The sequence below is a fragment of the Staurois parvus genome, unplaced genomic scaffold, assembly GCF_062004578.1.
Source record: "Staurois parvus isolate SC_StPar_1 unplaced genomic scaffold, SC_StPar_1.0 ptg001515l, whole genome shotgun sequence".
Classification (NCBI taxonomy): Eukaryota; Metazoa; Chordata; class Amphibia; order Anura; family Ranidae; genus Staurois; species Staurois parvus.
The window spans coordinates 1682597-1708866 of NW_028319311.1; the positions used below are offsets into that span (position 1 = coordinate 1682597).

General features: G+C 45.1%; 1 protein-coding gene across 1 annotated transcript in view; it reads right to left on the minus strand.

Annotated features, from left to right (window-relative positions):
* Window positions 1–1405: 1405 nt before the first annotated feature.
* Window positions 1406–26270, minus strand: part of SHCBP1 (SHC binding and spindle associated 1) — a 38202-nt gene continuing 13337 nt past the window's right edge. The window contains exons 2-13 of the mRNA XM_089662663.1: window positions 24265–24429; window positions 23347–23462; window positions 22323–22531; window positions 21424–21516; window positions 18106–18339; window positions 17793–17970; window positions 15746–15866; window positions 13109–13240; window positions 11583–11701; window positions 10210–10296; window positions 6269–6401; window positions 1406–3435 (exon numbers count right to left, since the gene is read on the minus strand). Coding sequence (XP_089518789.1) covers window positions 2990–3435; window positions 6269–6401; window positions 10210–10296; window positions 11583–11701; window positions 13109–13240; window positions 15746–15866; window positions 17793–17970; window positions 18106–18339; window positions 21424–21516; window positions 22323–22531; window positions 23347–23462; window positions 24265–24429 — 2033 coding nt within the window. The 3' untranslated portion in view covers window positions 1406–2989. The remainder of the gene's footprint in view (window positions 3436–6268; window positions 6402–10209; window positions 10297–11582; window positions 11702–13108; window positions 13241–15745; window positions 15867–17792; window positions 17971–18105; window positions 18340–21423; window positions 21517–22322; window positions 22532–23346; window positions 23463–24264; window positions 24430–26270) is intronic.

The window sequence follows — 26270 nt, forward strand, 5'->3', positions numbered from 1 at the left end:
TGCCGTAAAGAGCAGTGCAAGAAGTACAGCACTGCAGGGACGAATATAGTTCACAGCTGTGCAGTGTAGGGCAGTATACACTGAAGGGCCGTATACAGATACTGAGTGGTGAAATGCTGTGTGTATGCACATACCGTGTCTGAACGGTGACAGATGTACTGTACACACGCACATGTATACAGGTTCATGTGTGACACACCACGTCAGACTGGCCAATAGCTGGTGCTAGTTAGGAGGGAAAAGGCCCTGCCTCTTTTTGGTACACAGCTGACCACTGAAGTACCACAACTGGGGTGTTTACTTCTGTAAGTAAATGTGGATTCCCGGGAACCTGTGGCTGAAATACCATTTCAGGTACCCTGAAGGCCCCAGGGTGAGAAACCGGGTAGTCGCCCCAAGAGGGTTTCTTCAGTCAACTGACAATTGTTCATCCCTGGCCTAATGAGAGCCCCTGTACTTTGTCTGATATGCTGAGTAATTCTATTAAAAAATGGAATGAACACATGAATGGGAGATACCATGGAAAGCAAAGTCTGCTGCTGCCCAATGGAAGGGACATGGGATAGCAAATCCTTCTATGCTGTAGCAATCAATCAATCCAGCCTCTGGGATGTCCTTCTCCAGTGATGCCCATAGTGGTGGTCTTATCGATCGATCCAGAAAAAACAAGGAAATGAAGAAAAGTCAGGATAAAGAAATACGGCTTTCATTGACGTGTCACACAGCCTACACGTCATTGTTTACTGCAGTAATAATCAAGTATGTGTCACAACAATATGAGTGGATAAGGAAATCTGAAGGGAAGGTTGAACAAAAACAAGGTGACCTCAATGAGGGGGGGAAAAAAAAAAAAAAAAAAAAAGGCTTAGACCTTGTATTAAGAATTATAAATGTGTTACAGAAGCACATAAAAAAAAAAAAAGTGTAGGAAGAGCGTTCACTTCCCAGACTGGGAGAATGGCAATAAAGAAAAGCAGCTCAAGACTGACAAATCAGAGGCCAGCAAATGTCCATGAAGGAAAGAAGCTGAACACTGACAAATTAGAGGCCAGCAATGCAGATAAGTCCTCCAATTGGTCACCATAGAAGCGAACAATCCAACCACTGAAGAGACTGATCGCGAGGACCTTATGCCTGCCTCATGTGAGTCTGAGCTTGTAGACTAGATAGAGGAGAAGCAACTGCTGTTGTGGAAAAAAAAAAAGAAAAAGTGAAGCAAAGTGCCCACCATTAGTGAGTGGATCAAATATGGGCGAAAACCAAGGAGAGGCCCAAGAGGCAGATGCACCTCACATCAGTGGAGCAGAAAGAGCTATGGCAGAGCCGACTTGCAAATTTTATTACCTAAACCCCACTCTGTGTTTTCATAGCCCTCATCCCTTGACCGTACAAACTCCTGCAGGAGCAGCGCTAGAAATACTTTTATGGCATTCTGGAAAACATTGTCAGATTCAGCACTTTGTGAAAAACAGTTCAAAGTTTCTCTGATGTCTGATCATCTGTCCGCGGCATACACCCGCACAATAAATATTGCAGCCAAGGATGACAAAACGAGAGAATGAAGCAGTTTCATTTTATGGACCAGGCAAGCTCCGAAAGTCATGATTCGTGTAGTAAATGTGAAGCAGGCTCTCTTGTGGCAGCAAATTCTCTGTTGTCCATTCATTAAATGAAGCTTGGGGGTGTATGTTTTGTGAATCACCAGGGGGAGAGATGGGGAGGGACAGAACCATAGCCAAAATCTCATCAAAAATCCCTTTCAGAGCCTCTACAGCAATGGTTCTCAACCTTCCTAATGCCATGACCCTTTAATACAGTTCCTCATGTTGTGGTGCCCCCAACCATAAAATTATTTACCCAGTAATTATAATTCATGAAGTGTCGTTTTACCTCCAATACTGCTTCTTTCAGCATAGTAGCTGCTTTCAGCATAGTAGCTGCTTTTAACAGAGTAGCTGCTTTCAACACAGCAGCTACTTTATACACAGTAGCTGCTCTTTACACATCGGAAATGTGTTTTCCAATGGTCTTAGGCAACCCCTGTGAAAGGGTCATTCGACCCCCAAAGGGGTCGTGACCCACAGGTTGAGAACCACTGCTCTACAGCAATGGTGGCCAACTCTCCTGCAGCCTTTGACCTCCCCAAAGGACCACACATTTTCACTAATAAAATTCTACATAAACCTTTCAGAGACTGCAACAGGACATAATCAAGAACTACAGGCAAGCTGCAACAGATGGTCAAAAAAGTGTAGACACTGTAGGAGATGGCAGAGATTTTAAACAGGCTTTAGGACTTAGAAAATGCAAGCATGCTTCAGGAGAGTCAGGCTGGAGCCTACTAGAGATCACGGCTATTACAGGGCAGTTGGGGGAAACAGACTACTGGCTGTAGGGGTCCCAAGGGGCGCACAGTAAGTTCCAAAGAAGAAAATGCAAGCATGCTTCAGGAGAGTCAGGCTGGAGCCTACTAGAGATCACGGCTATTACAGGGCAATCGGGGGAAACAGACTACTGGCTGTAGCTGTCCCAAGGGGCGCACAGTAAGTTCCAAAGAAGAAAATGCAAGCATGCTTCAGGAGAGAGTCAGGCTGAAGCCTACTAGAGATCACTATTACAGGGCAATTGGGGGAAACAGACTACTGGCTGTAGCTGTCCCAAGGGGCGCACAGTAAGTTCCAAAGGCCTGAATCTGACCCCTGGGCCATAGACAGGGCACCAGGCCTTTACAGTGTGCTCCGCTCAGATCTGCCAACTAATATGCTACTGCGACAGATGTGCAGACAGGTTTAAAAAAAAAAAAAAATAAAAATGAAAAACATACATTATATACACAACAACCCATCAGGCCCCCAGGTTCATGATTATCTTAATTATGGTGCAAAAAGCTTCAGCACGGCCATCTTATGTACATGTGCAATGATTAGCAATTAAATATGCAGTAATAAAAATGAAGACAAGTTCAAGAATCACACGAGCAAACTGCAGTTTAGAAGAGGAAGGTCCCAAAGCTGCCTTTACCATTCCACTTAAACTGATTATTGGCAATGGAGACAAACATCTCCTGGGACAGGATCTGGTCGTCGTCAGCCTTAATTATCCCCAGGGCGCTCAGTCTCTTCTTGTGTATTATGGTCTTTCGTCTGGAATTGGCGGTCAGTTCGGTAGCAATGGTCTGGTTGCCATCGGCCTCTTCAGTAGCAGTGTAGTCATCGGCGTGGTCTTGGTCAAGTAATGGGTTACACTCTGCTTCTTTGCCAGGGAGGTCAGTGCAACTTCCCTCTGAAGTCTCAGTGGTGGGGCGCTTCCCAGAATCCTCAGCGTTACTCTCCATTTGGTCATCATTGTCTTCTGACTTTACCATCTCATCTGCTTCTAGCTGGATTATACCTGTAGTTGTCTTACCTTCCGTTATGTTAGTTTCAATATCTTTATCTATAGAAATAAGGACAACATATTTTTTGTAAGATGAAGTTCACCCGATACCACCAATTCAGTAAACATACAGTGCCTTGAAAAAGTATTCATCCCCCTTGAAATTTTCCACATTTTGTCATGTTACACTCAAAAACAAACTTATTTTATTGGGATTTGATGTGATAGACCAAACTCAAAGTGGCACATAATTGTGAAGTGGAAGGAAAATGATAAATGATTTTCAAAATGTTTCACAAATAAATATCTCAAGTGTGGCGTGCATTTGTAATCAGCCCGCTTTACTCTGATACCTCTAACTAAAATCTAGTGGAACTAATTGCCTTCAGAAGTCACCTACTTAGTAAACAGAGTCCACCTGTGTGTAATTTAATATCAGTATAAATTCAGCTGTTCTATGAAGCCCTCAGAAGTTTGTTAGAGAATATTAGTGAACAAACAGGATCATGAAAGCCAAGGAACACACCAGACAGGTCAGGGATAAAGTTGTGGTTTATAGAAAAAAAAAAAATATCCCAAGCTTTGAACATCTCACAGAGCACTGTTCAAGCCATCATACAAAAATGGAAAAAGAGTACGACACAACTGCAAACCTACCAAGACATGGCCGCCCATCTAAACTGACAGGCCGGGCAAGGAAAGCATTAAATCAGAGAAGCAGCCAAGAGGCCCATGGGAACTCTGGAGGAGCTGCAGAGATCCACAGCTCAGGTGGGAGAATCTGTCCACAGGACAACTATTAGTCGTGCATTCCACAAATCTGACCTTTATGGAAGAGTGGCAAGAAGAAAGCCATTGTTGAAAGAAAGCCATAAGAAGTTACATTTGCAGTTTGTGAGAAGCCATGTAGGAGACACAGCAAACATGGAAGAAGGGCTCTGGTCAGATGAAACCAAATTTTAACTTTTTGGTCTAAAAGTAAAATGCTATGTGTGGCGGAAAACTAACACTGCACATCACCCTGAACACACCATCCCCACCGTGAAACATGGTGGTGGCAGCATCATGTCGTGGAGATGCTTTTCTTCAGCAGGAACAGGGAAGCTGTTCAGAGTTGATGGGAAGATGGATGAAGCCAAATACATGGCAATCGTAGAAGAAAACCTGTTGTAGTCTGCAAAAGACTTGAGACCGGGGCGGAAGTTCACCTTCCAGCAGGACAACGACCCGAAACATCCAGCCAGAGCTACAATGGAATGGTTTAGATCAAAGCATATTCATGTGTTAGAATGGCCCAATCACAGTCCAGACCTAATTCCAATGGAGAATCAGTGGCAAGATTTGAAAATTGCTGTTCACAGATGCTCTCCATCCAATCTGACAGAGCTTGGGATTCGGCAATGAAAGATGGGCAAAAATTTAATTCTAGATGTGCAAAGCTGGGAGAGACACCCCCAAAAAAACTTGCAGCTGGAATTGCAGCCAAAAGGGGGTCCTACAAAGTATTGACTCCGGGGGGGCTGAGTACGAATGCCGCCACACTTTTTAGATATTTAATTTGTAAAAAATGTTGAAAACCATTTATCATTTTCTTCCTTCCACTTCACAATTATGTGCCACTTTGTGTTGGTCTATCACATAAAATCCCAATACAGTACATTTACATTTTTGGTTGTAACATGACAAAATGGGGAAAATTTCAAGGGGTGTTAATATTTTTTCAAGGCACTGTAGACAAATTATCAGATATAGGTTATTCAAGTTAAAGCCTTAACGCAGATATTGGATCATGTTACACCCATATCTAGGGCATTGCCTATTAAATAATTATATTTATCTTTTTTTTTGTAACAAATTTATTCTTTATTTTTTACAATTTTTTTGGGAGTCCTGTTGGGGGGCATTGGTTAGAGAACAGGGGTCTAAAACAGACATCTGATGTTTCACCTTTGAGACAGAGAAAGCAGATTGAGGGCGGTGTCCTCAATCTCTATGAATGTACAGAATAGCTCTGCACAGAGCTTCCCAATCATTCAAGTTAGCGATCACTCACTGTGTCCATTCAGAAATTGAAGGGGCAGGTAAGTGACGTATTTACCAGCCCCTTCCCCCACTCTCCATCCTGAAAGCATTTCCGCAGCAGCCACCACGAAAGAAGAGGGGGGAAGTCAGCAGCCCTGCGTGGGGGGAGGGAGCACACAGGGGCAGCAGGGAACAAGTTACCAGGAGGCCACTCCAGCCTTCCTTGTTATTGAGGTTCTATCCATTATGACCAGTTACACTGCCAAGTTCCTTCCCTAAAGGAAAGGTTTACCTTTGGGAGCATGTTACACCCTAAAAACAGGAACGTGTAACATGTTCTCACTGTTGCAACCGCTGGTTCTCAATGAACTACCACAGGGCTGTTGAGCGCTCTGGTAGTTCATTGAATTTTCCTCTCAGACTGTATCTGCTTGCCCGTACAGATGTAGGGACACAGAGGTACACAGAGTTTGCAGGAGTCCTGCAAGGCACCAGCAATCATCTAAATCGCTGATGCAATGTTTTCCAGGCTCAAAAAAAAAAAAAAAAAAAAAAAAGGCATTTATTGTATTTTTTTCCAAAGGTGAACTTATCCTTTTGGATATATAGCTGGCCTGTCTTTTACTAAGCTGAGCAAAAGGCAGAACCCTCCAGCGGTTTTTATGCTAAATCTCCATAGCAACTAGATTTGAACTAGTGCCAGATACAAAAATAATGGGCAATTTGCGATTGGTTGTTAAAAGGGGGGACTTTTTTTTTTTTTTTTTTGTGACTGTAACAAGTTAGGGACACTATTAAACATCACACTGACCCAATTTCCAGACAGAGAGGTACAGACACAGGGAATGCAAACTAACAAGGAAAGAGTCACCTTCTTGATCTGGCCTCATTTTCTCCATTGAAGAGCTCGGTTTCACCAAAACAACAGCATAGCCCTCGTGGTTGTGGATGACGTTGTGCTCTAGTATTATTTTGGGGAGATCATGAACCTCGTCAATGAAGTCCTGATAAAAGAATTCAAGAAGAAACTTAGACAAGTCATCTGGAGTAATTTAAAGTTTTATTCAAGCCTTGTTAAATTGTAAAGCATCAGATCTTATGTACTTTCTATTTCTGATTACCGCACAATCAGACAACAAAATCTGTGCCCCTTGGTATTTACATCTATAGAGTATCTACACTACCATGCATGGTCTCCGCGAAGCCCATCTATAGCCACCCCCTGAAGTGCTTGTACTTGTCCAGTACTACAAAGAGAGCAGCTGAGGCTATATTAGATCGGGCACGTATGTGCAATATGGACCAGGTGAAAGGAATCATGGGATATGCAATTTCAATGCAGGAGGTAACTTGGTGCGAATACAGAAAGACATGAATGCACATGGGCTGGACATGAGGAATCATGGAACATGTGGTCCCAAAGCAGGAGATCGCCTGATGCAACACTGAGCACTCCCCGATCCAAAAGTTCAGGGAAGTGTTGAAACAATAGGATGGGCTGTGCACATTTGAAGTGTGCAAATGTAAGTCTTCAGGGCAAAATACTGCTAAATAATCTGACTATTCTTAGAGTATAACTAAAAGTCAAAACTTTTTTAAAATTTTGGATGGAGTGAAGATGGATTAGAACCCCAGTCAGGTTTTATTGCGGTCTGCGCCACCATTATGGAGATTAACCCTCTATTTGCAGGGACTTCCTCTCACTTCCTTTTTCGGCTGTGGAACAGAAAAGTGAAGCTAAATCCCCTCAATGGGGCAAATTGGGCAAAAATAAAACTTTTCAGGGACAATAACACTCCCGTACACTATCCAAAAAGGGGGGGGGGGGGGGGAAAATTAGATTTTGCCTATGGGTCTACTTTAATAGTAACATCTGCACCCGATGTTCTTTCTAGTTCTGAATCTTCGGCCATCTTAATTGTGTGGGCCAGGATGATTCAAAACATGCAGGAGAATTACTCCTTCCCAAAACAGAATAGTGCCTGATATGTACAGTTCCATTTGCACAGCTTAGTGTTTACATTTATTTAAAAAAAAAAAAAAAAAAAAAGAAAAAAAAAAAAACACAATAGGTAGGGAGAAACATTTATGACAGAAGCAACAGAAAAAATACCGGTCAGCATTTTTATAACAGAAGTTTAGCCTCAGTTTAAGTAACGGTATCATATTAGCATGGCCATACAATGGCACAGCTTACACCAGGGCTTAAAATTTCAAGTCCTGAGCTACTAGCCAGGCCTTAAGAGTTACTTGCCACCAACAAACACACACACAAACAGACACCTGTACACACACAGACACCTGTACACACACACACACACACACACACACCTGTACACACACACACACACACACACACGTACACACACACACACACACACACCTGTACACACACACACACACACCTGTACACACACACACACACCTGTACACACACACACACCTGTACACACACACACACACACACACACCTGTACACACACACACACACCTGTACACACACACACACACCTGTACACACACACACACACACACACACACACACACACACACACACACACACACCTGTACACACACACACACACCTGTACACACACACACACACACCTGTACACACACACACACACCTGTACACACACACACACACCTGTACACACACACACACACCTGTACACACACACACACCTGTACACACACACACACACCTGTACACACACACACACACCTGTACACACACACACACACCTGTACACACACACACACACCTGTACACACACACACACACCTGTACACACACACACACACCTGTACACACACACACCTGTACACACACACACACACCTGTACACACACACACACACCTGTACACACACACACACACACCTGTACACACACACACACACACCTGTACACACACACACACACACCTGTACACACACACACACCTGTACACACACACACACCTGTACACACACACACACACACCTGTACACACACACACACACACCTGTACACACACACACACACACCTGTACACACACACACACCTGTACACACACACACACCTGTACACACACACACACCTGTACACACACACACACACACACACACACACACACACACACACACACACACACACCTGTACACACACACACACACACACACACACACACACACACACACCTGTACACACACACACACGTACACACACACACACACACCTGTACACACACACACACACCTGTACACACACACACACACACCTGTACACACACACACACACCTGTACACACACACACCTGTACACACACACACCTGTACACACACCTGTACACACACACACACACACCTGTACACACACACACACACACCTGTACACACACCTGTACACACACACACACACCTGTACACACACCTGTACACACACACACACACCTGTACACACACACACACACACACCTGTACACACACCTGTACACACACACGTACACACACACAAACAGACACCTGTACACACACACGTACACACACACAAACAGACACCTGTACGCACACACACACACACACACACACACACACAGACACCTGTACACACACACACACACACACACAGACACCTGTACACACACACACACACACACCTGTACACACACACACACACACACACACACACACACACCTGTACGTACACACACACACACACCTGTACACACACACCTGTACACACACACCTGTACACACACACCTGTACACACACACACACACACCTGTACACACACACACACCTGTACACACACACACACACACCTGTACACACACACACACACACACACACACACACCTGTACACACACACACAAACAGACACCTGTACACACACACACAGACACCTGTACACACACACACACACACACACACAAACAGACACCTGTACACACACACAAACAGACACCTGTACACACACACACACACAGACACCTGTACACACACACACACACAGACACCTGTACACACACACACACACACACACAGACACCTGTACACACACACACAAACAGACACACACAAACAGACACCTGTACACACACACACACACACAAACAGACACCTGTACACACACACACACAAACAGACACCTGTACACACACACACACACACACACACACACACACACCTGTACACACACACACCTGTACACACACACACACACCTGTACACACACACACACACACACACACACACACAAACAGACACCTGTACACACACACACACAAACAGACACCTGTACACACACACACACCAACAGACACCTGTACACACACACACACACCAACAGACACCTGTACACACACAGACATGTACACACACAGACACACGTACATACACAGAAATACACATGCACATACATACACAGACACACCCCCCCCCCATAAAAAGTTGCAGTACTTCGTTGTTCACCCACAGAGCCAGGTACTGCACTCTAGGGGGAGGCAGAGAGCACAGCACACACTCCTTCCTTTGCTTTCACTGCGCTCAGCTATTGAGCAGTCTGATGGCTCCCAGTGCCAATGACAGATCCAGCCTGAGCTCCGAGCCTGCTCAGCAAGACGGCCCTCGGGAACACACTCGCCCCCACCAGAATTTCAACTCACCATTGGCGAGCAGGCGAGTGGAAATTTCAAGGCCTGGCTTACACAGTTCAAAAGCCCTTTCTTGGACTATAGTACTGCAGCAGCTTCCAGCAAAGTCTACTATCTCAGATGTTTCGTCTTACGGCAGATTCCTTTCCAGAGCCAGGTCTGTGCCCACGTACCTTGATCAGAATGCCATCTCTGCAGTGGTGGATTCCATTATCCGTCAGGCTGCAGTTACTTCCAGGATAGATCTCCAGGCCGGCTCCCTGAATGACACATATGAAAGTAGAATGAACACACATGGCTACTGGCTCATTCCTCCTGATCTGAGGCTCGAACAAAATTGTTGAAAACTCTTACAAGATAGGGTGTTGACATTTACAGCCCTACACATTACAATCTGATTGTACAATGTAATAAAAGGGCAAAAATAAACATTCAATTTTAATTAATTGTTCAGGTCCTTACATTAGTTGATGGTAGATGCCAAGGAGATTGTACAATCAAACCGTTTAGTGTATGATCAGCTCTAAGCTCATTCAATTCCATGGGAGAGCTGAGGGCTGTGTGGTGTCCGAACGTGGATCTGAGTGCTAAGAAAAGATAGCAGTAACAGTGGCTTAGAGGTAGGCACTTCTGCCTTGCAGAACCGGTTTGAATCCTAGCTTGGACGCCATCTGCATGGAGTTCGTACTTTTTCCTTGTGCTCCGGGGTACTCCAGTTTCTTTTCACACTCCAAAGAAATTAGGGGTTATTTTCTAAAACTGAGTGCAAAATCTGGTGCAATTCTGCATAGAAACCAATCAGCTTCCAGGTTTTATTGCGAAAGCTTAAAGCGGAGCTCCACCCAAAAGGGGAAGTTCCACTTTAAGGGCTGCTCCCCCGCTCCCCATTAGGATTGGCACCTTTGTGGGGTGGGGGGAGCGGGTACCCGAATTTGACAGGTACCGGCCCCCAATTGCAATTGGACCGCCTAGGCAATTGGAAATGGAAGATGTCCTCCCTCCTTCCCTCCCTGTAGTCTTTTGGGACACGTGACAGGTCCCAGAAGACTACAGGACCATTCATGAAGCGCAACGCTACTCACGCATGCCCAGTGGGTACCCGGCTGTGAAGCCGCAAGCAGTCATAGCCAGGTGCCCACACTGAAGATGTCAGCCTCCAGGAATCCAGGACGGCTGGTGAAATGGGCTGCAGGGGACACAGCACGGGACTGAGGGACAGGTAAGTGGCTGTTTTTTAAAAGCCAGCAGCTACAGTTTTTGTAGATGACTTTTATTTTTTGATAGGATGAAGCTGTTAGAAGCCGATTGGCTACCATGCACAGCTGTACTAGATTGTGAGTGCTCCAGTTTTAGTAGTTGGTTCATTGGCTCCTGTGTAAATTGGCCCTAGAACATGTAAGTATACATGTGAGGTAGGGAACTTAGCCTGTGAGCACCTTGAGGGCAGGAACAGATGTAAATGTACAGTATGTAAAATGCATAAATTGTTGGTGCTATACGAATTCCTATAATATATAGGATGCTGTAAAAACGGGAGCAAGTCTACCTTTGCTCCATACAAGTCACAATACTTCATCACCAATTCTGCTGATTTCTTCACTGTAATGCCGGTGGTGTCACACTGAAACACGCAGTTCTCAAGCTCAGTCTTCCCTCCAAGGACACCTAAAAACCACAAGACAGAGAAATGCCAATGAGACACAATCCAGACAGCCAATAATAATCAGGCAGCTGAGCTCACCAAAAACAACCACCAGTGATAGTCTTCCTGAACCAATTGTGATTTACCCTGTGCCAATGTGTAAATGTGACAGACATGTAATTAAACCTAAACATCAGGTAGATCTAAAAAAATAAAAAAATAATATACACCAATTAAAGCATTTTAGACCCAAAACCAAAATTACCAATTATTGGATGTGGTGGCATTTTTTCTTTACCGGTTTTCACCTGGTGATCTGTCCAGTAACACACCTCCTGTATTAGAGTGCCACCACTCTGAATGAAGGAGCACAGGGGGCAGCAGCATTGTCAGTCTGGGGAGGGGTGGGAGTGGTAGATGTACTAGCCGATTTAGATACACTAACACATTGAAGCCAAACTCCAGATCACACTTTAGCAGTTACAGCAACAGGTTTTTTTTCCTTTTTGGAAAAAAGTTTCTCATAAATAAATAAAAGCTGATCATTTTAAGCACCCTTTTCAGTGGTAAATAGACTGTTTCACACCTGTAACTGCTTGAAAAACAGACCTACTGGCAGGATCACCAGATGAACACAGAAGAAAGATATGCAATATAATAAATGTTTGCTTTTGGGTTTATTACTGCTTTAATGTATCTCTGTATTTATTATTACATCAGTAAATGCCTAACTTACTATAAACCTCTTACAGCTTTGTACCAGTAGAGCTAAGACTCGGAGAGGGAGAAGGAACACAAGGAACCAATCAGTTTGTGTTGCAGTGCTAACAAGAGACATGCCAATAGGAAGAGAGAACAAAGTGACACAGTGATGAGATTCAGTCCACTGCTTCTGTATTCACTGGGCATTCAAAGGCTGGGGGAAGGACAAGACCTGTAGGGGTAACTCAAGTGCACCAGAAAAAAATATGCTTTCCAGGGCTGCACAACAGGGCTGTGTAAGTTACAGCACTGGATGGACATACAAATCCTTTGGCAGGTTAAACCGTTCTCATGTTTGATTAAAATGTTTCTCTGGCTGAAGGTCAGTTGTAAATCCCATCTCCAGGCGAAAAAGGTTGCAGGATGGCTGTGCCCCCGCACTGCTCAGCCTAACTGCCTGTTTTTGTCCAAGGAAGAGGATAAATACTTGCCTAATCCTCTGCTCCTCCCAGCACCCCCCCACTCCAGCGGTCTTGAGTTGTGGACTGTTCATGATGTCTTCAAGCCCAAAGCATGCGCCATAGACCAGGAACATTCCACCGTGGACCATATGTTACCGCCGGCTTTCATGGACCGAAGGATCGGGTGAGAACAAGACCCACAACAATGGAAATACTCAATATTTCCCCTCTGGGAGTTCTGTTACTGGCAGCAGATGACACACTTACTGACAATTCCTTCCACTGCACTGTGTTGGATGAGCTTCACATTGGAGATTTTCACACTGGGACCAGAGCATTCCACAAACTTGTCCCCTTTCCCTTTCTTCTCAATAATAATGTCATCTGCCATCCCATAACCTGGAAGTGAAAGAGTATGTAAAACCATCAGAACTACTTATTTGCATATGAGCATTAAAACACTAACAATTGGCCATAAACCAAATGTTCAAATACCTTTTATTGCCCCTTATCTTGTGGTCATGTGATGCAGCACATGTACCTTTTCATCTCACTGTCCAATAGTGAGTCGGAGAATTTTGCCACTACATGCCCTTTCATTCCAATTGCCCAATCAAGGATTGGGGCAATTGTGAGGGTTGAGACTGGTGTAAATGTCCTGACATTCTGTCAATGGTTCAGTAAAACTGACTAAAATGTGTGTGATGGGAGTCACTTTGGGTGGGGGGCCCATGGAACCCAGCTCACTTTGGAGAGGTGGGGAGACCAGTCTCCGCTCCCCATATCCCTCATATCTGTAAGTCACCCTGTGCCTGTTAGGGGTACAGGGTGATCTGTCCTAATATTGTGTAGACATGTCTAGGAGATAGGTGGGATTTGTGGATTGTTTGGTGTCATGTGGTTGCATCCCATTGTTCTGTTGTGTGTCTTGCTTGGGAGCAAACTATTATGGGATGTATGAGTTTGTGTATTGGCTTGGTGTTTCTGGCAGCCCTCCCTCCTGATGGGACTGTCTGCTGGTGTGTCTCTTGTTAAAAGGTAAATTGCCCCGCCCTGTGTCATTATGCAGGGGGGGGGGGGGGGGTTGTTCCCTTGAATGTATATATCTTGTATCTGTGTTACAATAAAGGAGTCTATTTCCGAGTCTTACTTCAAGAGTGGTGTCTATGGTCGGTGGGAAGCGGGAGTCTAACGGAAGTACCCAAGTGCAGTCGGGGTACGGTTCAGTTACAATATGGATCCCGCACCATGACTATTTTAAACTAATGTCTAGAATATTATCCTGGGAGCCGCTAGCAAAACGTCTCTTCTGGCATGTGGATTGCACATCGGAAGTTGGAAGAACCAGTCACCATCTTGGATGTAGAGAAATGGTGGTAGAGTTTATGGTTTATGCTGGAGCAGTTTTTATTTAATGAATTTAAGTGCGCACTTGGGGGGATCTTTTTAATTTTTAAGGACTTGTGGACATGCGTACTGTCAAAACCCCAGACTTGTGAAGCGGCATGGGATCGGTGCAGGGAGATTTCCCACGCCGCTCCTGTGTGAACTCAGGCTATGACAAGCTTGGGTTCACACACGAACGTAGGGAAAACCGCATGCGATCAGACAAGAATGGCCCCTCATTCCTTTTCAAATCACATGCCATTCTTTAAAGTCTGATTTGCGCCCACTCATTTTGTATCGGTACGCGATATCAGCAAGTACTATACCGAAAGTATTGGTACTCGAAGATTAAAAAGGGCATTGGTGCATCCCTACTTTGTGGATACTGCAGAATATATTTAAAGGTTTGCGCCCAGAGTTTAGTATTAAACTAGTAAGATACTAAAACCGCAATGAAACTTATTATTGTGTTTAGCTTTAATCAGAATTTTAGAACCGTGTTCTGTGCACCCTCTACCTACACCAATAAGGTTTGTTCAGACAAGTCACGCTTCATTTTGTACAACCAGCTCTTGCATTGCTCTTCAGAAGTATCCAAATAGGCTTTGTTGCAGAAATTACAGGTTATAGTCAGCCATACTTATAAGGCTTGTATCTTAATGACTCTGCTAATTCATAACAATAGGCCAGCCTCTCTCGACCAGGGGGCCCAGGCACTTTGGGGTGCCTTGGCAAAATTTTTAAAAAATTGCCCAAAACTTGCATACAAGCCAGCGGGTAGAACAAGCCTACCTTTTAGTTACACAAAGTCACAGGTTTTCATTGTGCACCATTACGACCTTCTAGCCGCCGGCATCCTGACAACCAATGACATCATCAGTTGGTAAGGAGGATGTCAGCTGCCTGCACAGCATTCTAGTTCAACCCTCCCCTGCTCCTCTTTCAGTGTTGGGGTCACATTAGCTCAGTGATAGAGAAAAACTGAGGGAGAAGAGAAACACTGGAATACTAGTCAGTACCAGCGTGCAAAAGTGCATTTGCTTTGGAAGAATAAATCACCTCTAACGTTGGGTGTCCTACATGTGTGGAGGTTGCTGTGTTATATAAAACTATCAGAATAGTTTTGCACATTTTAGAATGGGGTGCCCTTTTAAAATTATGGACAGTCTACAGGCACCCCCCCATTTTAAAATGAGGTGCCTCAAGACTGTCCATAATTATAAAGGGTACCTCGGGTCTGTTCATAATTTTAAAGGGTGCCTCGACTGAAAACAGGTTGAGAAACACTGCAGTAGGCACATAAATTAGCGGTCAGGAAAGTGCACAGGAATGTGACCCAGTACACAGCGCCAGTGTTTGTTCCTGCACTCACTGCTGCTGAATCTGACCTGCAGCTCCATTCATCCAGAGAGATAAACAGAGATTGTTATTCATGCAGCCAAGGCCATCCCAGCTCTACAGTGCCATACTGCACCCTGCTCACAGGTCCCAATAGTAAAAGCCACACAGAAAGATTACCTTCTATATACACAGAGTCTGCAATGCAGATCTGGCTGTATATATAATAATGCCCAGGACAAATCAGGACCAGATCCCCATCGTAGCACGCATTCACTGCTTCCAGGAGATCTTTGTGGAACTACGAGAACAAAAAAAATAAAATAAATAAAAATATCTTTTTTAAAAACGCACAATGTGATGAAATGAATAAATCCAGTCTGCCACCTCTCCCCACTGTACAAAACTGGAGCAGAGGATTACAACCCATGGCAACTCTGGATTTTATTTTTTGATCTACATAAGAACTTTATATAGCTGGGAGGTAAGAGGTTAACAAATCTGTATGTAGTACTTTGTAGAAAAACACAACAGGAAATCATAAATTAAAGCAGTAGCTGTTGATAAATTCTGAATGTTGAAGAACTAAACCCTAATCAAAGGCTTTGTTTGTTTAGATCTTCAAGGAACAGATCATGCTGGCAACTTTAACATTGGCTACTCCATTTAATAGAAGCCCCCTTCACCGCTATGCCCTATAGTGACATAGGAGGTGGAGGGCATACAGGCATCAGATACTCCTGAAGTGTATGATGTTGATGCCACTGATTGAAGTATGGAGACACAAGCTGCTGGAGAGATTATAGTATATAGTGTCTGCCTATATTTATTCTGGAGATCGGCTTTAATTCTTCTATACACGACTCAATTAATGCTAGTTCACATGTGCTATGGTCTCTGAACAGCAATCCACGCTCGGATCGCTCTTTAGAGAGAATTTGACAGGCTGTGAGGAATTATTGCATTGCCCCCTCACTGCCTGCTTTAACCCCTTCTTCCTTACTGTTGTGGGGTACTTGCAGAGCTTTAAAAGGCAGTGTTATTACTGCCATGGCATGTGTATACCCCCAGCTGCTGCCTCTGCAGCTAAGAAGGAATCCGTAAAACCATGCTTTTTTTTTTTTACCCCTACAGCAGAGCAAAGAGTACTGACATTACGCTGCCACATGGTCTGTATGTGGCGGCCATATTTCAATTCTTCCATACAGCTGCACTACTTACTTGTTGGCTCCAGGAAGTGACAGTCCTACGATACTATTACCAGAGGGACCGCTCCTGAGGACAAGAGGCTGTAGCTCATTCTGGGAGATCTTACAATGCTTAGATGCTGCCTAGAATTTATGCAGCCATACATTCTGGTGAGTGCAGTGTGTGAGGTGCTACAGAGGACTTGAGCCATCTGGCTATCACTTAAAGGAGACGCACTCGCCTTCTTTATTTGAAATCACTTTTTATTTTATTTTTTTCTTATAGACTTTTTCTTGGACTTCACTAGTTGGTGGTGAACATAGTTTCACATATTAACTGGTCATTTAAAAAGTACAGACAAAGTTCTTTAGGCTGTACTTCTGTGTATCACAGGAGTGCAGTTTGTTTGTGACCCATTTTCAGCCGACAGCGGGCTGACGTCACTCAGCCGGTCCAGGCTGGGGAATGATTCCGCCTTTAAGGTCGTGATCCACCCCAGAGTCTGGAGCGGCATCTGGCTCAGCGAGCCACTGAGAGCCTGAGCCAGCCGCTCCCTCCCCCATCGGACCGATACTGCATCCACCTAGGCAAGTATAACTGGGCAAAAAAAACCCCCCAAACCCCTACTTCTCCTTTAAAGGGAAACTGCCCATTTATTGGATCACTTAAGGCATTTAATCACGTATTTCTTCATATTCGTATTTTAGTTATGTATTTTCTTTCCTTGTCCATTTGCACATCTAGTTTTAGAGCACTGTATTGTTATACATTTATTCGCTAAAAAGGGTTGGATGCATTGACCTTTTAGTGCCAGCAACCACTACTTTTTTCCACCAAGTGCTGGCTTTACATTTGTTAAAACCACGGCTCAACCATGGGGTTTTACTGCCCCTCAACCACTAGTGTGAATGAGCCCGTAGAGCCGAGACAAACCCAGGAATAATAAGTGCTTTACAAAAATTACAACGGATGTTGTTTGATTTTTTACATTTTTTGAAGAAAAAAAAATAAAAAAATCAAATAGCAAAAAGATGCTAACCTGGATTTCCTGGTTTTGGCTACAGGACTCCGACTCCAACCGCTCTCTAGTTAGACACATCAAGGTCTCAATGGTCATACTTGTGGACACAACATGAATGACTTTTCCACCAGTGGTACGGGGACCCTTTTTTTTCAGGCTGTACCTTCCAGAGCTCTTCTGACAACAGAACAGATACCTGTAAACAGGAATGGAGTTAAAGAGAACTCCACCCACAAAGTCTATGTTGGAATAAATATGGGAAGGGAGGCAACCAGTCTGTAGGCAAACACAACAGGAAATCAGATTAACACCACCAAAGACAGCACGATACCTCAGCAGGGGATTCTCAATCAGTTTTAGCTTCCTTTTCAGGTTCTCCATTTCACCATCCATCTTCATCCCTTCCACCATGGACACGTTATCGAGCTCCGTGTCAGAGTCACTGTTGGATAACGCATTTCGGAGGCTGTTGAACTGACTGTAGACCTGCATGCAGCGTCTTAGAATGGCATGATACTCGGATACCAGCTCGGATGGAATACGCTCTTCTAGAACATCATAATGACTGTAGTAAACAATGTGAGCGTATTAAATACCATTCTGAAGAGCCCGAGCAACCAATGAGAATTTAGTTGCCAGTCTAACCAAACCCACATAAAAGGTAAAAGGTGAACTCTGGTTAAAATCAAAAGTTTCCCCCCCACACAGCAAGAGTTAAAGGCGAAGTTCAGGTGTGAACAGGCACCATAGAGAACAACTGATTTTTTTAAAGTGTTACTAAACCCCGGACCCCGCACTCACTATATCCGCTCTCCCCGGACCCCGCACTCACTATATCCGCTCTCCCCGGACCCCGCACTCACTACATCCGCTCTCCCCGGACCCCGCACTCACTACATCCGCTCTCCCCGGACCCCGCACTCACTACATCCGCTCTCCCCGGACCCCGCACTCACTACATCCGCTCTCCCCGGACCCCGCACTCACTACATCCGCTCTCCCCGGACCCCGCACTCACTACATCCGCTCTCCCCGGACCCCGCACTCACTACATCCGCTCTCCCCGGACCCCGCACTCACTACATCCGCTCTCCCCGGACCCCGCACTCACTACATCCGCTCTCCCCGGACCCCGCACTCACTACATCCGCTCTCCCCGGACCCCGCACTCACTACATCCGCTCTCCCCGGACCCCGCACTCACTACATCCGCTCTCCCCGGACCCCGCACTCACTACATCCGCTCTCCCCGGACCCCGCACTCACTACATCCGCTCTCCCCGGACCCCGCACTCACTACATCCGCTCTCCCCGGACCCCGCACTCACTACATCCGCTCTCCCCGGACCCCGCACTCACTACATCCGCTCTCCCCGGACCCCGCACTCACTACATCTGCTCTCCCCGGACCCCGCACTCACTACATCCGCTCTCCCCGGACCCCGCACTCACTATATCCGCTCTCCCCGGACCCCGCACTCACTATATCCGCTCTCCCCGGACCCCGCACTCACTATATCCGCTCTCCCCGGACCCCGCATTCACTATATCCGCTCTCCCCGGACCCCGCATTCACTATATCCGCTCTCCCCGGACCCCGCATTCACTATATCCGCTCTCCCCGGACCCCGCATTCACTATATCCGCTCTCCCCGGACCCCGCATTCACTATATCCGCTCTCCCCGGACCCCGCATTCACTATATCCGGTCTCCCCGGACCCCGCATTCACTCTATCCGGTCTCCCCGGACCCCGCATTCACTCTATCCGGTCTCCCCGGACCCCGCATTCACTCTATCCGGTCTCCCCGGACCCCGCATTCACTATATCCGGTCTCCCCGGACCCCGCATTCACTATATCCGGTCTCCCCGGACCCCGCATTCACTATATCCGGTCTCCCCGGACCCCGCATTCACTATATCCAGTCTCCCCGGACCCTGCATTCACTATATCCGGTCTCCCTGGACCCTGCACTCACTATATCCGGTCTCCCTGGACCCTGCATTCACTATATCCGGTCTCCCCGGACCCTGCGCTCACTATATCCAGTCTCCCCGGACCCTGCACTCACTATATCCGCTCTCCCACAGTACACACTACACGGAAGTACAATTATTTTAGTAAATATAAAACTGCTAAATACCTTTTCCCATCAGCAGTATATAGCAGTCTTGTGACTTCAGCAGAGCACTGGTTAAAGCTTGTAGGAGTTTTCGTTCTGCTCTAGGATGCAAAAGACCTGACCCTCTGTCTGGACAGTGCCAATTGGCCCTGTGCTGATCACATGCACTCTCCCAAGAAAAGAAAAAAAAAAAACCTCTCTAGCAATACACACTAAACTGAGCATGTGCCTACGGGTTCAGTCTATCTTATCAGGTGGACATTTGAACAAGAGGAGGGGCAGCGAAAACAGGATCAAAACAGCCTTTTTACACAATGCGGAGGATTAACCCCTTAGGTTCCACAGTGAGTAGAACAAGCATGCTTTACTGCATATACAGACTGATTGTACTGTTTTGGGTTTAGTAACACTTCAAATTTGAGCGTTTTTGTAGCTTTGAGCGTCAATCGACAAAACACTCAGGCCTCATTCACACCAGAGCAGAGCAATTTTCAGGAGTTTTCATATGAGCCTTTTTGCAAGTGTATACAGGCATTTTTAGAAGAGTATTACAAGCGGTTTACATGTGAAAGCTTCAGGCTTCTTGTTTTAGCCAGTGGAAATCACTAGGGAAAGATCAGTTAATATAGGCCAACAAAACATCGAAAAAAACAAAAAAAAAAACCACGCTCAAATCAGACATGTTCAGGTGTTCCCATTGAAGTCTACGGGGCTCAAAACGCTAATTTCTGCCTGAAAAGTAGCTCATGTAGTTTTTGGAGCAACAGGCGTTCAGCAACAGGACACTCTGTGGACAAAGGCTATTGAATACAATGGGTTTTTGCTTGTTGAGCGTTTTTGAGCTACAAGCTACTTAAAGCTTGAGATGTGAATGGGGCCTCAAGTGTGAATGCAGCCTTAATGGCAGTGCACAGTCATTAACCCCCCATCCCTAGATCTCCTTTTAATGGCAGTGCACAGTCATCCCCCTCCTATCCCTAGATCTCCTTTAAATGGCAGTGCGCACAGTAATCCCCCTCCTATCCCTAGATCTCCTTTTAATGGCAGTGCACATCATCCCCCTCCTATCCCTAGATCTCCTTTTAATGGCAGTGCACAGTCATCCCCTCCCCATCCCTAGATCTCCTTTTAATGGCAGTGCACAGTAATCCCCCTCCTATCCCTAGATCTCCTTTTAATGGCAGTGCACAGTCATCCCCTCCCCATCCCTAGATCTTCTTTTAATGGCAGTGCACAGTCATCCCCTCCCCATCCCTAGATCTCCTTTTAATGGCAGTGCACAGTCATCCCCTCCCCATCCCTAGATCTTTTTTTAATGGCAGTGCACAGTCATCCCCTCCCCACCCCTAGATCTCCTTTTACTGGCAGTGCACAGTCATCCCCCTCCTATCCCTAGATCTCCTTTTAATGGCAGTGCACAGTCATTCCCTCCCCATCCCTAGATCTCCTTTTAATGGCAGTGCACAGTCATCCCTCCCCATACCTTCCTTAGATCCCTATTTTAAATGGATCTACACGGCTCTTACAAGCGTAATCGTGGCTCAGCACATCTTGTAAAATAATCAAAATAATCTTCCTCTTCTTCATCCCAGAGGCGCCAGATGTGTTGGAAAAAGAACCTGAAAGAAAGAAAGTCCAGCATGTCATAGGGGCTTCTCAATGTACTATTACAGTGGACAAGATGGAAGAACATATGTTCCATTTCTTTCCAGGGCACAGTGCTAAATGTTTAGGCCTAAAAAGGCAGTAGAGGATAGGTCACACAACCTTCCAAGAGTGCTAAGAGTTCACATGACCCATTCATTCCACTTTGTTCTGAGACACAATCCAAACAAATATAGAATAGAGTGCTGGTGGAAGACATCAGATAGGAGAAAGTGAGATCCTAAACCTCACAAAATAAACACTACACTTACTGTGCAATGTAGTTCTACTGGGTCAGCTTTTACTTTTTTGGAGACGGGTAAGGCCCCTTTTACATGGCAACCCTTGAATTCCCACCTTAGGGGAATAACCTGTACAATAGTTTGAGCTTGCTGCCTAGGGGGCAAAGAGAAAGATGCTGCGCAAATGGTCCAAAGCACTATACGCATCTCCAGGTCGGTCCACTCTTGCCTTTAGCCTCAAAACATCAGTTGCCAGGCCAGCTTGTACCGCAGGACACCAAAAGTAAAAAAAGGTGGATAACCACACACTGGTACCAATAAGATCCTTGAGGTTTTTTTTTTTGCAAAAATCCAAATATCAGAACACAGAGATCAAGCCAGGTTGGCATGAAACGCGTCAACACTCACTCTCTCTGTGCGCTGTTTTATTTGGATTTTTTTATTTTTGCAAATAGACATTATTGGTACCAGTGCGCAGTCATCCACCGTTAACATTTGATTTAAAGCAAAAAAGGCAAGACCCCCATTGGTTTACTAACCTGACGTGTTCAATGGACATGGCAGTCTGGTCATATTCTCCAGAATCATCATAGACCACACAAAGCTCCTGTAACGGGACCCTCTGCTCCTTCACTTCCAGCAAGTCGCGAATGCTCTGTTCGGTGACACACTCCATACGGTAATCGCACATGAATGGCACGCATGGCTGGACAACGGCCTTTAAACTGGAGTAAGACACTTCGGTCACCTATTATAAAAAATAATCCTGAGTTAAGGTGGAACTGCACTGCATCTGAACACCACAAACCAAAAATGCTAATTTTTAATATTCAAAGCAAACATTTTGAAAAACACCCCCTAGTATTTCTGGCAGTGGCCATCTTGAGCACAGGCAGAAAATTAATGTATCATTTACTTCCTGGAATCCATCTGCTTTCAGCTCAGGTATAGGTTGAGCTGGGATCCCTCCCTCCCCTCCTGAAGGCTCCTGGGATGTATGACATAATTTGCCTAGCCATGGAAACCAGGAAGGAACTGAAGAAATAATAATTTAAAAAAAAAAGTTTAAACACAAGTAAATGAGACATACTTGCCTATCCATTTACTAATGCTAGCAGCAGAAGGATTAAAAATAGTTGGTGTTGATTAACCTATTCACGCCGGCGCCTCCCGGCCCTTTAAGAGTTTCAGAAGCCGGGAGGCGGGGTTTAGGGTCATGTGACCGCCGTGATGCGCCGTCACATGATTGAGAAAGGTCCCGACCGAAAGAGGAGATCGGGACCTTTCCGTGAGTACCAGACATGTGTGCTGGGAGCATGCACGGTGCGCGCTCTCGGCATATATGTCCTTTTTTAATAGAACGCAAATGTGCGGCTGCTCGGCGTCTAGGCCCAGATGCCGGGAGGCCACACATTTGCGTTCGGCCGGCGTGAAGAGGTTAAGAGAGGGGAAAATCTGCTTTAACTACAAATCCATTCACTTAGCAGCAAAAATAAAAAACAAGCAAAAAAACCCCCAAAAACTAAATGCAGTCAAGGGGTGAATACAGAATCTATTGTATACCTCAACAAGAACTTCAAAGATGTCCGTGCGCCAAACAGCCTTCCAGCCGGAGGGTTCCAGAGCCTTTTCTAAGTATTCGGATATAAATTCCATTACTTCGGAGGGTTTGGCATCTCCTGTGAAGGAATCCAAAAGAACACAGATTAAAGGCCAAGTTCACATTTTGCACCATGTTACGCCCCGATTAGCGTGTAACATCTAACATGGTGATAATGCCCCCACAGCATGCAGGGGTTCTTATTATTGCACCACTCTCATTTTTAAATTTTGCGTGGCTGTGTAGGACTCCATGCACGCAGCCACATCATTCATTCACAGAATGAAAGAATTAAAAAAGTACCGTCCGCCAGCATGGCAGATGGATTTGTAGTTCTCACTGGCCTACGAGTACGCCAATCAGCACACTCCTAGTACTCCTTGACACTTCCTCTAGGAGCCTGCAGAAGCCAGACATTGCACCCGCCACCCAATGATCTCGGGTGCAATACTTTGCAGGCTCCTGTAAAAATCAATAAATAAGCATTTTTTTTTCGATGCAAGAATATGTGCATTTATTATTTTTTTTAACCACTTGGCTACTGGGAACTTATACCCTCTTCCTGTCCAGGCCAATTTTCAGCTTACTGCACTGTCACAATTGCGCGGTCATGCAACACTGTACACATGTAACCACTACCCTCAAGAATAGGGATTTGCTTGCTTCACGTCCCAAAGCAAAGTAAGCAAGAACACACATTTATAAAGCACATCACTGCGATTTGGTGTCAACAACCCTCAGTGCTGGGTGAAGAATGCTGTCATGCATCTGCCTGAGCTGCTTTTGGGTTTCATACGCCATTCTCAGTAATTAGGACATGGCACTGGAGTGTTGAGGAGTTTTTCTGCAGGAAATGAAGAAATGGAAGCACAGGTACTTACCCAGGAGATAGTCCTTGTAGGCCTCAAACCGCTCATAGAAGAGGAGATTGCTGGTCTGGAATAAGTCGGGGAACTGAACGGTTCCTGATAAAACACGACACGGTGACACCCGGCCCAGTTTTTTGTGGCTGCCGTAGTCACTGTCCTCATCTTCCGGGAACAAGACTAGAGGTAAAGAACACAAGTGATTAAACACATCCTATTACATGCCAGTGAAGGGATGTAATGACATCATTCACATAACAAGAAAAAGAGAGGAAGGCGCCTCTAAGTGCAGTATTGACAATTTAGTAAACAATGGATAAATTACACTTACAAGATAAATGGTTAAAAAGACTCATCATGTGGTAATTAGATCCAGGTGAGACATCCAGCCGTCCAGCAGCAAACTATGTCTATAGGATCAGGAAGTAGAGTCCAGGATGTGCCTGTGCATCAAAAATGAAGCTTGGAAAGCAGTCAGATGTAGCAGGTGAAGGGGGCGGTAATGCATTTTGGAGCATGCTCAATAGGCTCCTTTTTCAGACCTCAATTGATTTTTGATGCACAGGCACATCCTGGACTCTACTTCCTGATCCTATAGACATTGTCAATACGGCACTTAGATACACCTTCCTCTCTTTTTCTTGTTACTGCATTAGAGCCTTGCTTCCACTCTAAGAAGAGCTGCCTCAGTGTTACTGCTCCCATCCATCCATCCATCCCTGATATCCATCTGGCACCTTTATCTTACAGCTACAGAGGTTGGGCTCCAACAAGCGTGCCCTATATAATATACATTTTATGACATTCACATACACTATCCTACAGGCAGGTACAGCTGGCCTTTTTTGGGCTATCCTTGAATTTGTAGGGGAAGTTCAGTCCCACAAGTGGCGGGCATGACAGACATTATCGGGCCTATAGAGGCCTTTTTTTTTTTTTTTGTTTTACAGATATGAGACCTGTCATTCAAGAAATACATGGTTTGTTGGTTAGCCTGCTTCTCAAAAAGAACTGTTGCCTGGTAGTCAAGTTGATCCTCTGGATTTAATGTCTGTAGTCCCTGAACTGGCACAATTGAAGTCAATTTTACCTGCTTACTTGTTCCAGGTCATGGACTCAAAATATAGAAGACTGAAGATCAGTACAATACCAGAGTAGGTAGCATTATCAGGAGGTCAGCAAAGACGATCTATATATATCTTCCTATAACAGATTTCCCATTATTGAACCCATTATTACATTAGTCTGCACACACCTCATACTGCAGCCAATGGAATGCAGCCTGTGAGCCAAATGTGCCTCTTCACCCAATGGGGGAGATTTACTAACCCTGGGTTCACACCCAAGCGTGATTGCAGAAACGCACTACAGTCCATTTAACATGATTTCCTATGGGACACGTTCACATCTCCGCGTTTTCACCCGGTGCGTTTTTTGGAAAGGGTCAGGGACTTTTTTGAACGCAAAAAGTTGTGTTTTTGGTTCTATAGACTTCAATGGAAATGATGCAGAAAAGCATGCAGTGAGTTTTTGCTGCATTTTGCGTTTTAAATCTGCAAAAGCAACAAGATAAAAATTAAATAAATGCAAAACGCATCAAAAACACAAGTGCAAAAATGCACTACAGAAACAGATCAACGCAAACTGCATAGGTGTGAACCTAGGCTTATGCCGGCCATAGACTGTTCGAAAATTGGCCGATTTTTCGGCTGAAAAAAATATCGGCCAATTTTCGCACTGTTAGCGGGTTGATTGGTCAGCCGTTTTTCAGGTTCTTTGCACAGTTTTATTTTTTTTTTTTTTAAATCGGTCATGTTGGAAAATTTGCGGCCGATTTTGACAATCGGCCGATTTTCCCGGCAATGATGGGCAAATCGGCCGATCATTTTACCGATAAAAAATCCGCACATGAGCTGTGACCTTCAAGGGACAGACGTTATGGGGTGAACTTTACGATTTAGTCGGCCGATTTTTTTTAGCCTTGGTGCTATGTCAGCCGAACGACCGATTTTTCTTTTTTT